Below are 16,065 nucleotides of genomic sequence, written 5' to 3'. Positions count from 1 at the left end.
CTCTCCCTGGGTGTTTGCAGTAAGTGCAGACCACAGAGTGTAGATATGCGTACGTACTGATGGTGAGTCGTACTGACTACTCACTACTGTATAAAAACCACTATCATTTCTAACGTATAACGTTTATTTGTTTTCTAGAAATACAAAAAAAGATTCATGTGCAGACAGCAAAGTAGTGGAGAGTAAGCGGTCTTCTACCTTATTGTTGCTTCCGTTGCACGAGTTTTGTTTATTGAAAACTATGAAAAGGAATAAAGTTGTCCGGTAACTCCGGTTTGACATTTTAAACTTTCTATTATAATATTATTGCTATAATAATGCCATTAATTTTAAAGACTCCCGTTTTCAAGAGACCTTTTTATTTCTCACAATTCAGTAACATCCGTCAAGCGTTCAACGGCAAACTGCAAAGGTACATCCATCAAGAAGCAGTAACAAAAGAACGCAATCTGATTTCTCTGATATCATAAAGATCCGAATTTTTCTTTGGAGCGATCTTCCAGTCTTGCTGTTAAAAATCCAAGATTGCGAGCCCGCAATGCATCAAGTTGTCAACATCACCACCACAATTTAAAAAACGGAGAATACTTAATCTGTGATTCTGTGAATTACAAAGTAACAATGCATTCCTAATTTCCTATACAAACCTTGCAACAGTAAACAGAGAATGGAACTAATGTTGAATGTCTTTTCTGTACTGTACTTTAACCAACAACATTTGCTCCCCCACCGGTTGACGGCACCGCAGAACGTTGTTGAGGCTGAGGTTTGGTAGAAGACTGAGTTTTTGCTTGGGTCTTGGCCTGTTGAGCGTCGCGCCGAGAAGCGTCCTGCAGCAGCTCCACATCCACTTCTTCCGCTGGCAAGTGAACATACCGAATGACCGAACCGCGGATAAAAATATTCTTCACCGCTAGCATATGCGGGAACTTCGCCGGATCCGTCACAGCAACGTCCATCAACTTCATGTTCAAATACTGATCCACTGAATCCAGGGTGCCTCCAAGGCTCATGTCATTTTTGAGCTCCACCACGATCTTCTTGCCGATGAGGGATTTGAAAAAGGAATAAAACAACATTTTCAGATCTTAGTGGTTTCCCTTCAAAAGTACACGGGAAATCCCGGAAATGTCGCAAATTTTAATCTGTCACCCACAGATCACAGTCGGCAATCTGAGCGTGAGTACAGTGTCCTGGATTTCTGACGAAACAAGGGTTCCAGAAAACCAAAAGTACTAATAGTACCTACCTAACAGATTAATGCAAAATAAAATAAAAATAAGCTGCAGGAGGTACTCGTATTAAACGTAAGTTTTTGGATATAATCACAGTGTCCAAGACTCCAATGACATTGAGTAACAGTAAGCTGTGTACAGTAAAGTACTGTACTTATCAAAATTCAAAAAAACACTTAAAAAAAACAAGTTTTGGTACAACTACAAACCGAAACAAACGCAAACTTTTTGGTACGGCAAGTGGTACAAACGCAGCCCCTACGCTCCGCGGCACCCCACCCGAGCGGCCTTTTATGTGGGTAACCCCCTTGTGTATCTACTTAAGCCTGGTTAGCGCTTTGGCAGGCTTTTCCCACTGACAGACTGACTGTGAGGAAATAGTAGTGAACTGACAAAATTAATATTGAAATTTGAAAGGGAATCCGAATAAGTTCAAAAAGGAAAATAGAAGATGATAAAGACTATTAATTTTAATCTACGTACTTTTTGGTGTTGATTATGAAACATTACTGCGTTGATGTGAAGGCAGTTTTAAAAACCTTTTCTGATTGACCAAAGCGTAGCCTTTGCTTGGACGGAATTACTTCGCGCCATTCGGACTGCATCGCGATGAGTGTGAGACGGTCTCCCAGAAGTGCTCGAGGCTCTGTGTCGGGCTCTTCTGGGGCTTTCCCGGATGTCTTCGATGATCCGGAATTGGAAATTGAGAGTATATTTCAGTTGAACTATGAGGCTGCTTCTGGTGAGCTGTAAGTGCACACTGTTAGGGTTTTGTAGTGTTATTATACCTATCTTCCACAGTTCCACTGGTTGCTTACTGAATCGTAAGCACACCTGCACACGAAGTCTTTCTAACCATGGTGTCAGAACTGCGACAGAAGCCTGCCTGATCGGAATTTACTGATTGCAGTCCTCAGTCCCAGCCAGGACAAAGTGATTTGTTGCCTGATATGGGCGGAAATGCCACCGACGTCGCCCCTCCATCCAGTCAAGATAATACCACAGCTGCAGTTTCGCGATCGGTGATACGGTCATCGTTAGCAAGAATTCAAGGTACGTACTTACGTATAGGCGGTATGCAATAGTTCTGTAATTTAAATTGTCGAACTTCGATTGACCATTCGGTTTTAATATAGATCGACGCAAAGGTGCTACCCGTACGGGTGTTCGAGAAAATCTAGCGCACTCTCAGTCTCAGACTTTTTCTTCCACTTTTGACGATGACGATGATCAGGCAAGCCGCGCAAGTGCGTTTAAGTTGGACCTCACGCTTGGATTTTCATTTTCGGCGTTTATGTTCTGGCAGATTGATGCTCCTCTTATGGTGCGTGTGCGAAATCCGGACGAACGCGAGGCAGAAGCGTCGTTGACAAGGAGTTTACAGGTATGAATACGCTGCACGCATCGTCCTCTGCAACGGTCAACTTTATCGGGTATGTAATGCTAGTTCAGCCTTTTATCGTGGATGAGAGAGATGCTCGAGAAGATATTCCCTTGCCCGTTGCTCTGCCGATGCCGATCGTGGGCGTATGTGATAATTCAGCTCTGAAAACTTTCTGCGATCAGATGATCGACCACCACTACAAAATGGAAATACCCTTGCCGTCCGAGGAGGATGTCGCACAATTTTTATTACGGTTACCAGGTAGGAATATTTTTTATACAGTAGGGATATTCTTTTATACAAATATTGGATAGTACGGTTACGGTAGGAATATTCTTTTATATTTTATATTCTTGGGCAGTACTAGTAATGTGCGCTGCTGTGTGCGCGAGAAACTGCGCACACATGCTTTTGGGACATATAGTATACGTGCTTCAAGCCTTCAACTAGCGTGTATGTCGAAGTAGCGGAAGTACCTTCATATTTTTTGGAATGTCGAGTCATGCGATTAATGGTTTAGCTGAAAAGTTTTTATCGTACACGGCTTTACTAACATTACGCTTCTTAAAATCTTAAAATGGTTTGTGTTATATTATGTTTTTGGTCATAGTTAACGCATTTTTCTCTAGACAATTGCCCCGTACATCTCCAGCTACCCGCCCTTGCAGTTCCTCCTGGCGCCGGTACCAAACCAGAAGAATTATCCGGCTTTGTACAAATGGGCTCGCTGTTTCTTGATCCCATTGGCCATTGTGCTCAGTTGACCACAACGGTACAGAATCATTCCTTTACGTTCGACATGGCCCATCAGAGCGTTTCTTCAAATAACGCCGTAAGGAATTTGCGTGATTTTATGATAGGCAAATGAAGTGCTTTATTGGGCACACCAAAATTTTGCTTTAAAATTCTGTTCTAAAACAGGGTGTTCTCGTATTTCAACTTCCGAAGGAATCCGAAGAAAGTGGAACAGTAGCGGTACTTAGTGTTGATATGGCTGCTTCGCTCACGGCTCAGACCAAAGTGAAAAATTTGTTGAATGGAGGTCAGCCAACTACAGAATTCTGGAAAAGCATTTACCATTTACTAGCTGGGTTTATGTTGTTTAATTGCTTTGATTACAGAGCGAACAACTGCTCACAAAGATCTGGCCAGTTTGGATCGAATAATGAAGGGAAAAGAAGATTCAATCGCAGCCGATAAGAAAAGAAAGGCTGCACAACTGTCTTCCCCAGATCCAAACGACAGTTCTGGAACTACCAAAGAAGTCTTCAAAAGGCCTCGCCGACCGGGACGATAATGAGCAAACTGTTTCAACACCACTATGCTAGTACTGAGCCAAAAATCTCAATGATAGTGCATTTCCTCGGTTTATAAATTATAATTAGTGATGTTATATTTCGATAGCAGTTGTTAATTCAAACCAGTTGTTACTTTGCAGTAAATCTTTCCGTACTCGGGTTTATGAGGTGTTTTACCTACTTTATATAATTATCTAACAATAAGTCGTAGTTTGAATGTGAGCAACGAAATAAACTGCAACTTGTCATTAGCTGATATCACCAGTGACTAACAAGTCAATTGCAGTATAATACGATTACCGTTTACATACAGAGATGTGTCATTACTCATTAGCAATAGCGTAGGAGATTACTAATTTTTGTATGTAAAATTTTATTTTACTTCTGATTTGAACAATTTCAACTACCAGCAGTTCCTGCAAATGCAATGGTAGTTACTACTAGTGACTACAGATGTACATATTGAATAAAATGCAGAATCTGGATTCAGTTTGCAGGATTCGATGCAGAGGCAAGACACAATAGATTTGGATCATCCAAAGTTAATGCAAGTGAATGCCGTCTGTTGGAGTGTGTTCTGTTTGAAATATTTGACTGTTGTTTTCTGTTTGTTATAGTCAGCTGTTAAGAAGCGTAGCGGAAGTTTTTGGAAATATTTATAAATATATTTATAGTTTCGTTTGTAGCTACTTTTATCATTGTGGTTTGATGGGCTGGTTTGATTGCTTTTATGTCTGTTTTATTTGTAAGGTTTCGAATTCAAAATTCAATTCTTTTTGCTTAAGTACTGGATCTGTCTTGATCTATTGCAGTTTAGGTTTTTCCATTATGTACTGAATTTGTAGAAGAGACTCTGTTTGAGTGTTACTCTTCTTCTCCTGTTGATACCAGTTTAGTGATTTTATTGTTTACTGCCTTTTTCGGCAGTTTTTATTTTGCTATGAAACTGTTGTTACATTCTTCTAATGTGCGATACGCGCTCTTCTTTGCTTACCGCAATTCGGGACTGCGGACCCATGGACACCGAATACTGAGTACTGATTCGTCATGGTGTTCCATTTGGGCCAGGAAGAACAATCCTGGAGCGAAGCGTTTCGGAAATAACAGTGTTTTTCTCCGTAATATCACAAAATCTGGCTCGTTCTTCGAAAAGGACCACACCGTTGCTCACCAGTCGCGAAATTATGTGCTTTTAGTAAGAGCGTGCATACTGATCTGTGTTTGTTTTATACCGATACATAGCGATATTAACATTTTGTACGCTTGATTTAACGATAAGTCTACTAAGTAATACGGGCTGTCTGATTTTTTTGAACATATCTATTCAAGTCAGCAGGCCCAGGAATGATAATATATGATACGGCTTGAAGCTAAATAGTGTCTGCTGAGCGTTTGATAGTGTTACGTTTTGTTTGTCCTACAATTAGGTGGTTCCTGTTTTAACATTTTGTCTTGGAGTTTGGCAGCTGCGACGTCTAAAATGGAAATTGGGTTTGATTGACGAAAGGACAACAAGAATCCGTGCTCCGCCGCTCGGATACGAAAATTTGCCTGCTAGGTGCGAATATTTTTTGTGTACGATTAGTATGTAATTAAGATCATTCCGGTATTGTTACGCTTTTTTTAGACGTGTTCTTTTGGTTTGGCACGTTTTTCATGGAAATAAAACTTTTTTTTTGCTGTTTGTCAGATTTTTCGGTAACTTTCGGTAAAAGAAAATAAATTCAGTAATGTTAACTGCCCCATTACTTTAATGTCGGCACTCCCCTTTTTGACACCCAGGTCTGGAAACAATTTGCTTCTGAAATAATTGATATTTCAAAGTCAGTGTGAAATTAAGTAGGTTAAAGATTAAGCGTTGTCCTTTTTTTTTCCAAATTTTGTCGCCAGACCGTCTGTAAGATTATCGATACTGTTGCTAAAACAGTAGGCAAAATCCTAAAAGCAAAATACGTATTATTCAATTGCAGCGCTTTATCAGGTGTGTTGATTTGTTAAAGTGTGGATGACATTGGAGATTTGGAGTATCGGCGAGTGAAATTGCGTGGAAAATTTCACCACAGCCATGAAATTTACTTGGTGCCCAGAACTCCTATCACCTCGGTACCGGCTGGTGGTGGCTTAATTTCCTCACCAACCCACGGTGGTCGTGTCATCACGCCCTTTACTATAAGCGAATCCAAGTATGTGTGTCCATTTGCATTAGCATGTATCGCAGTTACTCTTCTCTTTGTTCTGGACGTGGATTTCTTGATAAGTGTTTAAATCTTCTTAGTTCTCCATATATGGCAAATGTCTCATATACTCGTATTATGCGATATATAGATATGTGCACACTGCTGTTGTGAAATATCACTGATTTTTAAAGATTGAAGAAGCTGTTTCGCCAACATTTCTTATTGTGTATTAGGTATCGTTCATTTTAATTTCACTGTAATATTTTGTTGGTTTGTAGTCAGACTATTCTAGTGGATAGAGGCTGGGTGCCGAAAGCCCGGTTGGATCCAGCCACCCGATCGGAAGGTCAAGTGGAGGGCGAAGTGCAAGTGGTCGGAGCTTTGCGGAGATCCGAAAAGGGCAGCAGGTTTTCCCCGGTCCATAAGGAGGGTTCTAGAAATTATGCGGTGCGAAATATCGATCTTATGGCTGCAGAATTAGGTGTGACGCCCCTGTTAATCGAAGCAACAAAAGGTAACTAATTACGTTGATAAACTTGGATATTGAACTAGCCATGCGCGTATGGGAATGTTATATAAGTTGTGCTGGATTCTTGTCGTCCGTTCGGCTTTTGATAGGGGTAGAATAGGAGGGTTAATTGTACCTGATTACGAACTGGAAAACATAATTTAGAAGTTTGGGAAGTGTTAAAACTATTCCTGATGCGAATAGTGGTTTTATAGTAAGACCGTAAGAGCAGTTATAAACTTTGCCTTTTAGAATCAAGTATTCCGGGAGGTCCTCTTGGAGGTCAGACCATCATCGAGATGCGCAATGAACACATGAATTATGCCATAACGTGGTTTTCCTTGAGCGTGATAACAGCTTTTCTTTGGTATTACAAATATATTAAGCGTAAACCTTTCAGATAGCAAAGTTGAATGTTTTAATTTTTTTCAGTTTACGGTCCACTTTGCTGCTTAATTGTATTGTTGAATAAGATTTCTTTAAATCTGATTGTGTTGTTTGGATAAAAAAAACTGCGAAGTGAGTCTGGGCATAGCAAGGTTCGTTGTCTTGCACGACTACACCAAACAAAATAAACGCTGTGCTTGCAGTTTCGTTATGGAAAACAGTAGTGACTCTCAAATGTATTGTCATTGCGACACTGCTTACCAAGATCGTCAAATACAAGAGTGTCTTATACCTAAGTCGGGCACCTCCAAGTCACATTTTCTGTGCAAATATCGTTTCCTTCGCGCTGCATTATCGTTTCTTTCGCGCTGCATTAGTCAGGGAGAGCACGGGAGCTGCTGTCAAAACATCAGCATCCCTTTTCTTGTCAAGGTGTCGGCAGTCGTGTTACGCACTGTATCTCATTATTATTGGCAATTCGCTGATGCCTGTTGATCCGTATTTTGTTATGTCATTTTTACTGCTAGATAACTTATTTGGCTCATTCCTCGTATTATAAGCGAATCTGGGAACATCATCGCAACAATGGATGCCGGTGGATGTGTTCCGCTTCCGTTTCCGGTGGTTGTTCGGCCGACTTATGATCCTAATGCTACCGTTCCGTACGTACAGTAGCTATTGATCGAGGTTCATAATTCATATCCCCAATCATTTAAAGACCTAACAGATAATAACTACAAAAAAAATTTATATAGCAATAATAAATCCGGGCGAGGCGTACTTTTAACAAACTGATTTTCTCGGCCAGAAATGTGTACATAAGATAACATACTATTACTATTTTTAAATAACTCCGTATATACGGTATTTGCTTTCGTTATAGCAGATAGTAAATTTTGAAATTCATGATCAGCCGTATTATCGCTTATATAGACAAATTTGTAGAATATATGCGTGAAGTGTTCCTTTTACAGGGTCTGCACTATCTAAAAATTTGTTTGTAACTATACTGTACCTTAAAATTTCTCCAGTTACCTCCTTTGGTTATGCGAGTGTCAGTAAATGAAACTCGCATAGATAATTAAGCAATAAAATGACTGTGGTTTTATTTCGATTAGGTTGCCGGCACCGTGTTACTTGGTGGGAAGAAAGGAATTGGTGTATATTTACTTCGGTTCCGGTTTTGTCATCCCGATTTTGGCTCTGATTTATGTCCAGTTTGACAGATTAAGAAGATTTGTGCTGCGCAATTTGAAGCGTCGAGGATTACAGTGCCGTCAAGACAATATTAATGAAGAATTTGTGCCAAAACCATCTGACAGCGACAGTGATGAAATGGCTCAAGGTGGGATTAAAAAGTCCGGTGTCGAACGAATGAAGCTGCTGATGGAAGCAAAACAGCGTCAGTCGCCATTTATGAGGTTTTTTACGGAAGCAGCTTCCCCTCAAAGTCAGCTGGGCCAAATTCTGGTACAAAATATATGTACAAATTAATATTAATCTGAATTGGTGCACGAATTACTAAAAGACCATTATAAAATTAATATAAACACGAACAGCATACTGCAGTGCAAATTTATAACTGTTTCCACATTTTTTCCGCATGCTTTCAAAAAAGGACAGATCGTGGTAAGATGGAACCAATCCACTAGAACAACTGTAAACCGGCTGCTGTTACGATTTATGCAGTTGACTTTTCAAGATTACAGCAGTATAATTTTGATGTTTTAAGGGGAGTAACGAATTACAAAATTGTACGAGTGCTTCGTTTTTCTTTTGCAATTTTTAACTTAATTTCCATTAATAAATTTCTCACAACGTCTCAAAATCATAAGAAATTTTGTTTCTTATAACATCAAATTTTCTTTTCACGACATCGACGGAAGTTTACTGCTACAGTAACTATACCAGTACTGCTATATACTCTGTAGATATGGTTACTTCTGGTATCAAACCGTAAAAAAGTTGAAACGTAACAAGCTGGTTTTGCAGATGACGATTGCGGTTACTTGTGCGGCTGTATCATTGTGCATTTATCTTTCTACGGTGTCCATGTAAGTTGCTTGGAGTGTTTTTTGATTTTATATAGCACTAAATCGAAATAACTAGGGTCTTATTATTGCAAGTTGTAACGAAATTGGAAAGGTGTTTTAATTTCATAATTTTGCGTGTTGGCTTTTTCAGGCCAGTTGACAGTGTAGAAACCTGCGGGACATTACCGAACGTATACCAGGCGTTGGATTTTGTGGCTAATTTGTACATGCTGTTTTACTTCATTGTTCGAGTCAGTAATACCAATAATTTCACAACGTGATTAGCAATAATTTTGGATATCCAGTAATAGTCAGTTTTGCAGCTGATCGGCAACGACAAGAAAATCCGAATTATCCAGCACTCAATGCACAGCATTGTGGATTACTTCACGATTCCACCGGTTATGATCAGCGTTTTCTTGAATCGCTACTTTACCGGTAATTGGACTCTTTGTTATAGTACTCGTGCAGTAATGTGGCAGATTATACTTAGGTTGGCAAAGCATGTTCACCTTTTTACAGGTTTTTCGTTTTTTCGCGCCTACAATTTTCTGTGGATTGTGGACATACTTTCCAACCGTGGCGTATTCCGAAAAACCAATACAATCAAATTAGCTAAACTGGTCTTCACTGTGGTTTCTCTGCTAATGATTGCAGCTGGATTCCTGCATTTGGTACGCATCTGTTCGTCAGCGTTCCATTGTAGATTATAATATTCTACGTACGTATGAGTCCGGTATTGTTTATAGGTGGAAAACATGGGAGATCCTTGGCCGTTTGCCAATAAAGGCACTTACAATGGCCAGTCTATTTCTTTTTGGCGCTGTTATCTTTACTTGTATGGAAGAGTGACCTTACTGGACCTAAGTGGCATGCGGATACGTACAATGGTATGCTCGAATTAATGCGATTATGGACTCACTACGTGATTCCCTACCAAAATTGGTATATAAATACTCGTAGTAGCATGTGAAACGCAGAAATATAACTGTAGCTCAGCGCATAATAATAACAGCAGAAGTCCGGGACGGGAAAATATTGGACGTGTTTAATCAATTAATGAATTTCATCTTGCATATTGAATTACACGGTGAACTATTTGTTGTAGCTTGGAAGGATCATTATTTACTTTTTCCAAATTTTGGCGTTGGTATGTGCGGCAAATCGAATAAATACAAACGTTCGTGGTCAACTTGCTCTGTCACATATTGCAGGGAATCGTTAGTAAAGCCATCCCGCAGATTATACTTCTGGTGAGGATAACTCCGGAATACGATAAAAAATACGAAACCCCTATAATGTTCTTGTACGTTTACTTCCTTGAACACCTTTCCAGTTATATAGTTTATTCCAAACGTTTGTGCAGACGACGTTCTGATGGTTTTTGCTGCAGACACGTAATCGTATGCGGATCGGTTAATGCTGCGGTGATGAGCAGTTTCCTTAAAGAGTTCTACAACAAAGATCGCGAAACTAGTGAATATTTCAAGATTCTGATACTGGATGAAAAAGAACCAGATGAGGATATGCGGAATTTATTGGAGCAGTATTTCAATCGGTTGGATTACCGGCGCGGGACATGTATGAAACTGAAGGACTTAAACCGTGTGCAGTTAATGGATGCCGAAGCGGTGATGATTTTGGCCGATCGGACTGCTGCGGAATCCGATGCGGAAGATGCCGCTAATATCATGCGCGTAGTTGCTATTAAAAATTACCGCGAGAGAGCGCGCATCATTGTACAAATACTACAATATCACAATAAAGTATGGTTAACGATTTTGAGTGCTGTAATCTTTATGTTATTCGTGCTTTATACTGTCTTCGTCATACATTGTACTTTATGATACCGGGACTGCAATAGACAAAAAATTTAACAGATTGCATATTTCAGGCATATTTGCAAAATATCCCCAGCTGGAATCCAAAATATGGCGATACTGTGTTGTGTATCAGTGAGCTGCGGTTGGGTTTGCTAGCACAAAGTTGTTGTGCGCCGGGATTCTCAACTCTGATGGCCAATTTTTTTACGACACGATCTCAAGATGGCGATACGAAGGTTAATTTTTCTATATAATTTCTGTATATAACGACGGTTAAAACCAAACGAATAACATATCATTTATACATATGGTTTTTCTAAAAAAGTTTAATTGTTTTATAAACTCAGGGTGACAAAAGGTTAATATTCTAGTAGATTTTTCCGCTAACAATTGCAGTTGTCCGAGATTACATGGATGGACGAATACGTCCGTGGTACGGCACTAGAACTATATTCACGACCGTTTAGTGAAGCGTTTTACGGAATGGGATTTGTGGAAGCGTGCGAGTGAGAAAAAAGATTTATCCGTTGCATTTTGCCGATAAGTATTTTGTCGATTAAACTTCTTATTGTTTTGTACTAATCGTAGATTTTGTTACCGAAAACTGAAAATCGTGTTACTTGCCGTGCAAATTAAGCCTTCGGACCCGTTTTCCGCTCCACAAGTCAATCCACCTTCATATGTGGTGATCTGCGAAGGGTCACGAGGATATTTTATTGCTGATAGCACAAAGGAAGTTGACCGGTACGATTACGTTTACCTTACATCACCAGTGTTGATCATTTGGCCGGTGTATTTATTATTACCTGGACGTCTGTTTAGTGTGGAAATTTATTGCCGAATCTGTCACAATGGGGTCACCGATTTGGATTTGATCAAGAAGTGCAGCTGTCATAGTGCGTGATTCTGTTGCTACTTGTGTTAAGCCAGTACTGTAACCAGATCTAGATCTAGAGACCAGAGTCAAATCTTCTGAAGGTACCTTTGTTGCGTTGTCACGTAACGGGAAGCTGACCAAGCAGCAAAGTAACATTTCCAGAATGCTGTCATGCCGTGGAGATCTGGAACTGGAAGCCAAGATTTGGTCTTTTATTTGTCAGTATCCGAATACGTGAGTGGGCGATTACATAATTAGTATTACGTACAACGATAAAAAATAAAAATATCCATGCCCGAACCTTCTGAATAATAATTTACTGATACCCAAAGGAAGATGAACCTTTATATAATAAATATTTCAATACGGATCGCATAAGTGATCTATGTTATGAATGACAACTCGTAATACATCGTAGTAACCACGCAGTTCACGCTAAGTGACTAAGGTCACGCTTTTTCAGGCCGATACATGGAAGCGAGACTGATATCGCCCAGGATGTGGCCACAAAAGAGTCTGCATTGCTGCAACCACACATGAGCTCGGAAATTATGTACGATTCAACTGGGATGTTCCACTGGTGTCCGGCTCGAGCATTGCCGGAAATAATTATGGTGCGTCACATTTACGGCACGCAATAAGGCATAGAATACTGTAAGTTCTACGAACTTTTAACTACGTATTCGCGATTTTGCTCGTAATAAGAACAGAATAATTAGTTCGAATTTATCCTCGATAATCTCAAGATACATTTTAATCTCAGGATACAATTTAATAGAACCGGTATCGAGCAGCAGTTACGGATTTTCACAATCATATCGTGGTGTGCGTTATGGCTGAATCCAGTTCCCAGCTGATTGGACTGTCCAGCTTTGTACTTCCTTTACGTTCGAGCAACATACCTTACGAAGAACTGCAGGAAATTATCATCTTAGGCGATGTTGGATATCTTGAAAAAGAATGGCATTACATTTACAACCTACCCAAGTTATTTATTGTAAAGGTAAAGGAACATTTTTTGGTGCCGGAAATTAAACTATTTTAGAACCTTTTCGTCTGCTCTAGGGTAGTGCGTTAAACCGAGCAGATTTACGATCCATCAACTTATATTCGTGCGGGATGTGTGTAATTCTCGGGTCACCGGGACTGACAGAAAAGAAGAACAGCGATTCGACCATGGTGGATAAGAACGTTATACTGGCCACACTCAATGTGCGATCGATGAGGTTTTCCCGTGCGGAAAGAGGTAAAATCGCTTAATCAATACGCGTTTTATTTTTGTGATCTACTAGAATATGTCTGACACATTTAATAATAATGTTTTGATATTTTTTTGTCGCAAATATAGATGCTGTGGAAGCTTTTCTTCCTGATGAAACACCTCGTGAAACCGGCTATGACATACCTTTAATTACAGATCTCAGTACGGTAACAGCTTTTTCTGCAGTTCATCGGTTATCGCTATCTGTGCAGCGATAATCGTATATTGTAATTTCGTTTTGATAGTGCGAGATTCGAATGTGCAGTACTTAGAGCAGGATGACAAGGATATGCCAGGAACAGAATTCTACTGTACAGCACCGTATGCCGGTGGGCGAGCGTTTGCGGCCAGCGTATTGGACCTGCTGACTATAACATCCTTCTTCAATGCCCCGATCATAAAGGTGACCTATTGGATAGCAAAATGGCTTGGTCCCATTAACGAGGATAATCGTTCCAATAAAACATTTATATTGTTAGGTTTTCCACGCAATGATTTTCGGGGGAGCATCTCTGGAACTCGAACGCATTATCGCCGAAGGGGCTGGTTTAATCGGAGGAAGCAATATTTCCCAGCCACCTAATATGAAAGATCAGATTAAAATTATTCTGCTGCCACTTACAGCCGGCTATCTACAATCTCATGCGGTGAGTAGTGAGTACCGAAGTAACACGGGAGGATCAACGTAATTTATCTACAAAACTTACGGGATATGAAGTATTATGGTACCCACTACCAAGCACTATCACGGCGATGCTGTATTATTGTGTATTTGTATTTCAACATCCCGGCCATTTACAGAATTCTGTTTACGGAGCCTTATTTTTGGACGCACTGACTAGTTTGGGATTGATTGTTCTGGGAGTATTTCGTTTAACGGACAGCGATGCCGATTTCCCCCATAAACGATACGTCATCACCAATCCACCCGAGGGATTCCAGTTGCATCCGTCTGATAAAGTATTTGCCTTACAACGATCAGATTGGCTCTCCATGTCTAATAAGATCACACGTTCAGTTGAACCATTTTAATGAATATCTTATTAAAGCACACGGTGCTACCAACAGCGTTTATTACTAACATACTGCAACAAACAATCGAAGAGTGGTAATTAGTAAATACAACAATATATTCAAAAAAGTCCTTTTTTCATCCTGGAAGCCTGTCTCATAACCACCGGCAAATCGGATCGAACTAAGAACCGGTCTTCAACTTTTTATTTCTGTTCTCACGTTCGGTTCCTTTTTTGACGGCCTAAAAAAGGTACACAAATATATTATCGACAATTTTGATAAAAGGATGAGCACATATGCATTTACCTCGTTATAAATCCCATTCAGTCTGCCAGAATCTCCTAACGCTTTGAACAACTCAATAATAAACGGAAGGAAATTGTGCTTTCGTCTGAGATTTTCCACCTGTTGAGAAACATGTTGGCAATTTGAGTTAAATAGTAACGCGCCAGTCATCAGAATGAGAGCAGTACCAATTGCCCACCTTAGCTTTCAAATCTTTGGCATTTTCCTCTTCGAGCAACTCCTTGAGATGGTTCATTTCGACAACAAGATTATCATCGGGCATGCTTTCATAATTCTGCTGCAATTCATTGATTCTCCTATTCAAGACTAGTTTACGATCGCTAACTAGAGCCAGAAGATTGAAGCGGATCTCTCCTTCCATGTATCTGTAATCACAGAAACGATTCAGAACCATAATCAGCATTGTTAATGGTCTTTGGATAGTAAGTACTCGTATTAGCAAAAGATATCAGCAGCTTCACATAGAAACAAACAAAATTAAAAAAACAAATTATTAAAAAATTGGTAATGTTAGATAGGTATTGACAACTGTTTGGGACACGAAAAACAATCGATAATATCAAAAGAAAATACCAGCCAACCTTTGCATTCTTTGTTCGATAACTGGTGTGGCCGCTTTGGTCCACTCTTCTCCCGCGGGAATTTCACCATGATCGATGGGCCCGTCGGCCAGACCATCCAACTCCACGATACGCCCGTTCACGGGCAAATATCCCACAAAATGGAACACGTCTTCCTCTTTCTCCGCTTTCCGACCGAATGTCTCAAAGACCTCATTGCGCGCGAAACTATTATGGACGGCACGAATCTGCTCCGAATTGCTCAAACACTGTCCTCGCAGCATGGGATCGAAATTTTGAGTGAAGTCTTTGAAAGAGCTGAGCGTCTGTCCTAGCTGGACATCGCTATGCTGCGTGTTCAACAACAGATTCACTATGGCTTGAGTGGCGCACGCATTATGAATAACCTGTAAATGGGTTGGGTTTTACAAATTAAAAGTACGTATTTATAATTTACAGAACCGAGAGATGCAGCATTTTTCACCTGCTTGGCAAAGTAGATGTCCTGAGTTCCGTCCTTAAGAAGTTTCGCAGTATTTGGTGGCTCCTGGACCCACTTGAACAAGAAAATCAAACCGTGTACTGGTCTGTAAAAGAAGCACAATGTCAAGAAATGCACTGGGATAGCCACTTTAAAAACAAAGAGAAGAGCCGCCCACCAACAGGAAATTTCCAGCAACTGCACTGCAGGGCATTAATGTCGTGCAGTACCGAAGTTTAGCTTACTTGAGCTCAGTAAACTGGGTCTCATCCAATCCCCATAGCTCTTCCACTTGGAGACCTTTTACTCCAAACTCGCGCATAAGCTCCGTAAAAACTCCAGGATCACTTTCGATCGTACACCATTCGCCATGAGCACTCGACATTTTGCAGTTTTGTAATGCAATCTTTCTGCTCAGAAAGTTCTTCCTTCCTTCCCTCCCGTCCTCGAATTCGTGGGAATTCCCGATACCAAAGTGTGTATGCTATCAGTATCAACATCAACAAGATTATTCCATAAAAAAAACATGCAGGCGTCCAACACTATTCGTAGCCAATTTGGGAAGTGACGAAGCGTTCTTCACGATTTAACCAAGTACTGTATTGAAGTAAGTACGTAAAATAATGCTGTCGCGTCGCGTACATAACCGTAGTAATAATCGACTCCCGTGGCAGTTAACCAAGTCGACACAAAATAAACAAGAGCTCTCACTACTCAGCAC

General features: G+C 40.2%; 3 protein-coding genes across 3 annotated transcripts; 1 reads left to right on the top strand and 2 right to left on the bottom strand.

The window, feature by feature from the left end:
- Window positions 1–344: 344 nt before the first annotated feature.
- LOC129583660 (U6 snRNA-associated Sm-like protein LSm2) lies at window positions 345–1,440 on the bottom strand. Its single transcript, XM_055475548.1, has one exon. The coding sequence runs from the start codon at window positions 1,077–1,079 to the stop codon at window positions 705–707; it is 375 nt and encodes a 124-aa protein (XP_055331523.1). The 5' UTR covers window positions 1,080–1,440; the 3' UTR covers window positions 345–704.
- A 198-nt stretch (window positions 1,441–1,638) lies between these two features.
- LOC129583718 (calcium-activated potassium channel slo-1-like) lies at window positions 1,639–14,221 on the top strand. Its single transcript, XM_055475650.1, has 37 exons — window positions 1,639–1,984; window positions 2,146–2,288; window positions 2,372–2,469; window positions 2,542–2,619; window positions 2,688–2,880; window positions 3,249–3,451; window positions 3,541–3,661; window positions 3,741–3,899; window positions 4,415–4,428; window positions 4,735–5,112; window positions 5,345–5,475; window positions 5,918–6,100; window positions 6,373–6,608; window positions 6,855–7,005; window positions 7,138–7,141; window positions 7,521–7,651; window positions 8,108–8,459; window positions 8,982–9,043; window positions 9,174–9,273; window positions 9,346–9,460; window positions 9,545–9,696; window positions 9,772–9,912; window positions 10,131–10,172; window positions 10,237–10,328; window positions 10,416–10,788; window positions 10,917–11,081; window positions 11,242–11,351; window positions 11,434–11,589; window positions 11,668–11,741; window positions 11,824–11,956; window positions 12,186–12,336; window positions 12,501–12,725; window positions 12,788–12,968; window positions 13,071–13,145; window positions 13,229–13,386; window positions 13,463–13,630; window positions 13,785–14,221. Exons 1-37 carry the CDS (start codon window positions 1,845–1,847, stop codon window positions 14,013–14,015), a joined length of 5,619 nt encoding a protein of 1,872 aa, XP_055331625.1. The 5' UTR covers window positions 1,639–1,844; the 3' UTR covers window positions 14,016–14,221.
- On the bottom strand, window positions 14,042–15,951 carry LOC129583748 (ubiquitin carboxyl-terminal hydrolase isozyme L5-like). The gene is made up of 6 exons (XM_055475695.1): window positions 15,590–15,951; window positions 15,348–15,450; window positions 14,885–15,270; window positions 14,482–14,668; window positions 14,304–14,402; window positions 14,042–14,238 (listed from the first exon to the last, which is right to left on the bottom strand). Exons 1-6 carry the CDS (start codon window positions 15,727–15,729, stop codon window positions 14,179–14,181), a joined length of 975 nt encoding a protein of 324 aa, XP_055331670.1. The 5' UTR covers window positions 15,730–15,951; the 3' UTR covers window positions 14,042–14,178.
- Window positions 15,952–16,065: the final 114 nt, after the last annotated feature.

Source organism: Paramacrobiotus metropolitanus, unplaced genomic scaffold, assembly GCF_019649055.1.
Source record: "Paramacrobiotus metropolitanus isolate TYO unplaced genomic scaffold, Prichtersi_v1.0 Parri_scaffold0000011, whole genome shotgun sequence".
Lineage (NCBI taxonomy): Eukaryota > Metazoa > Tardigrada > Eutardigrada > Parachela > Macrobiotidae > Paramacrobiotus > Paramacrobiotus metropolitanus.
The sequence above is the reverse complement of the archived record's forward strand: the minus strand, read 5'-3'. Positions and strand labels throughout refer to the sequence as shown.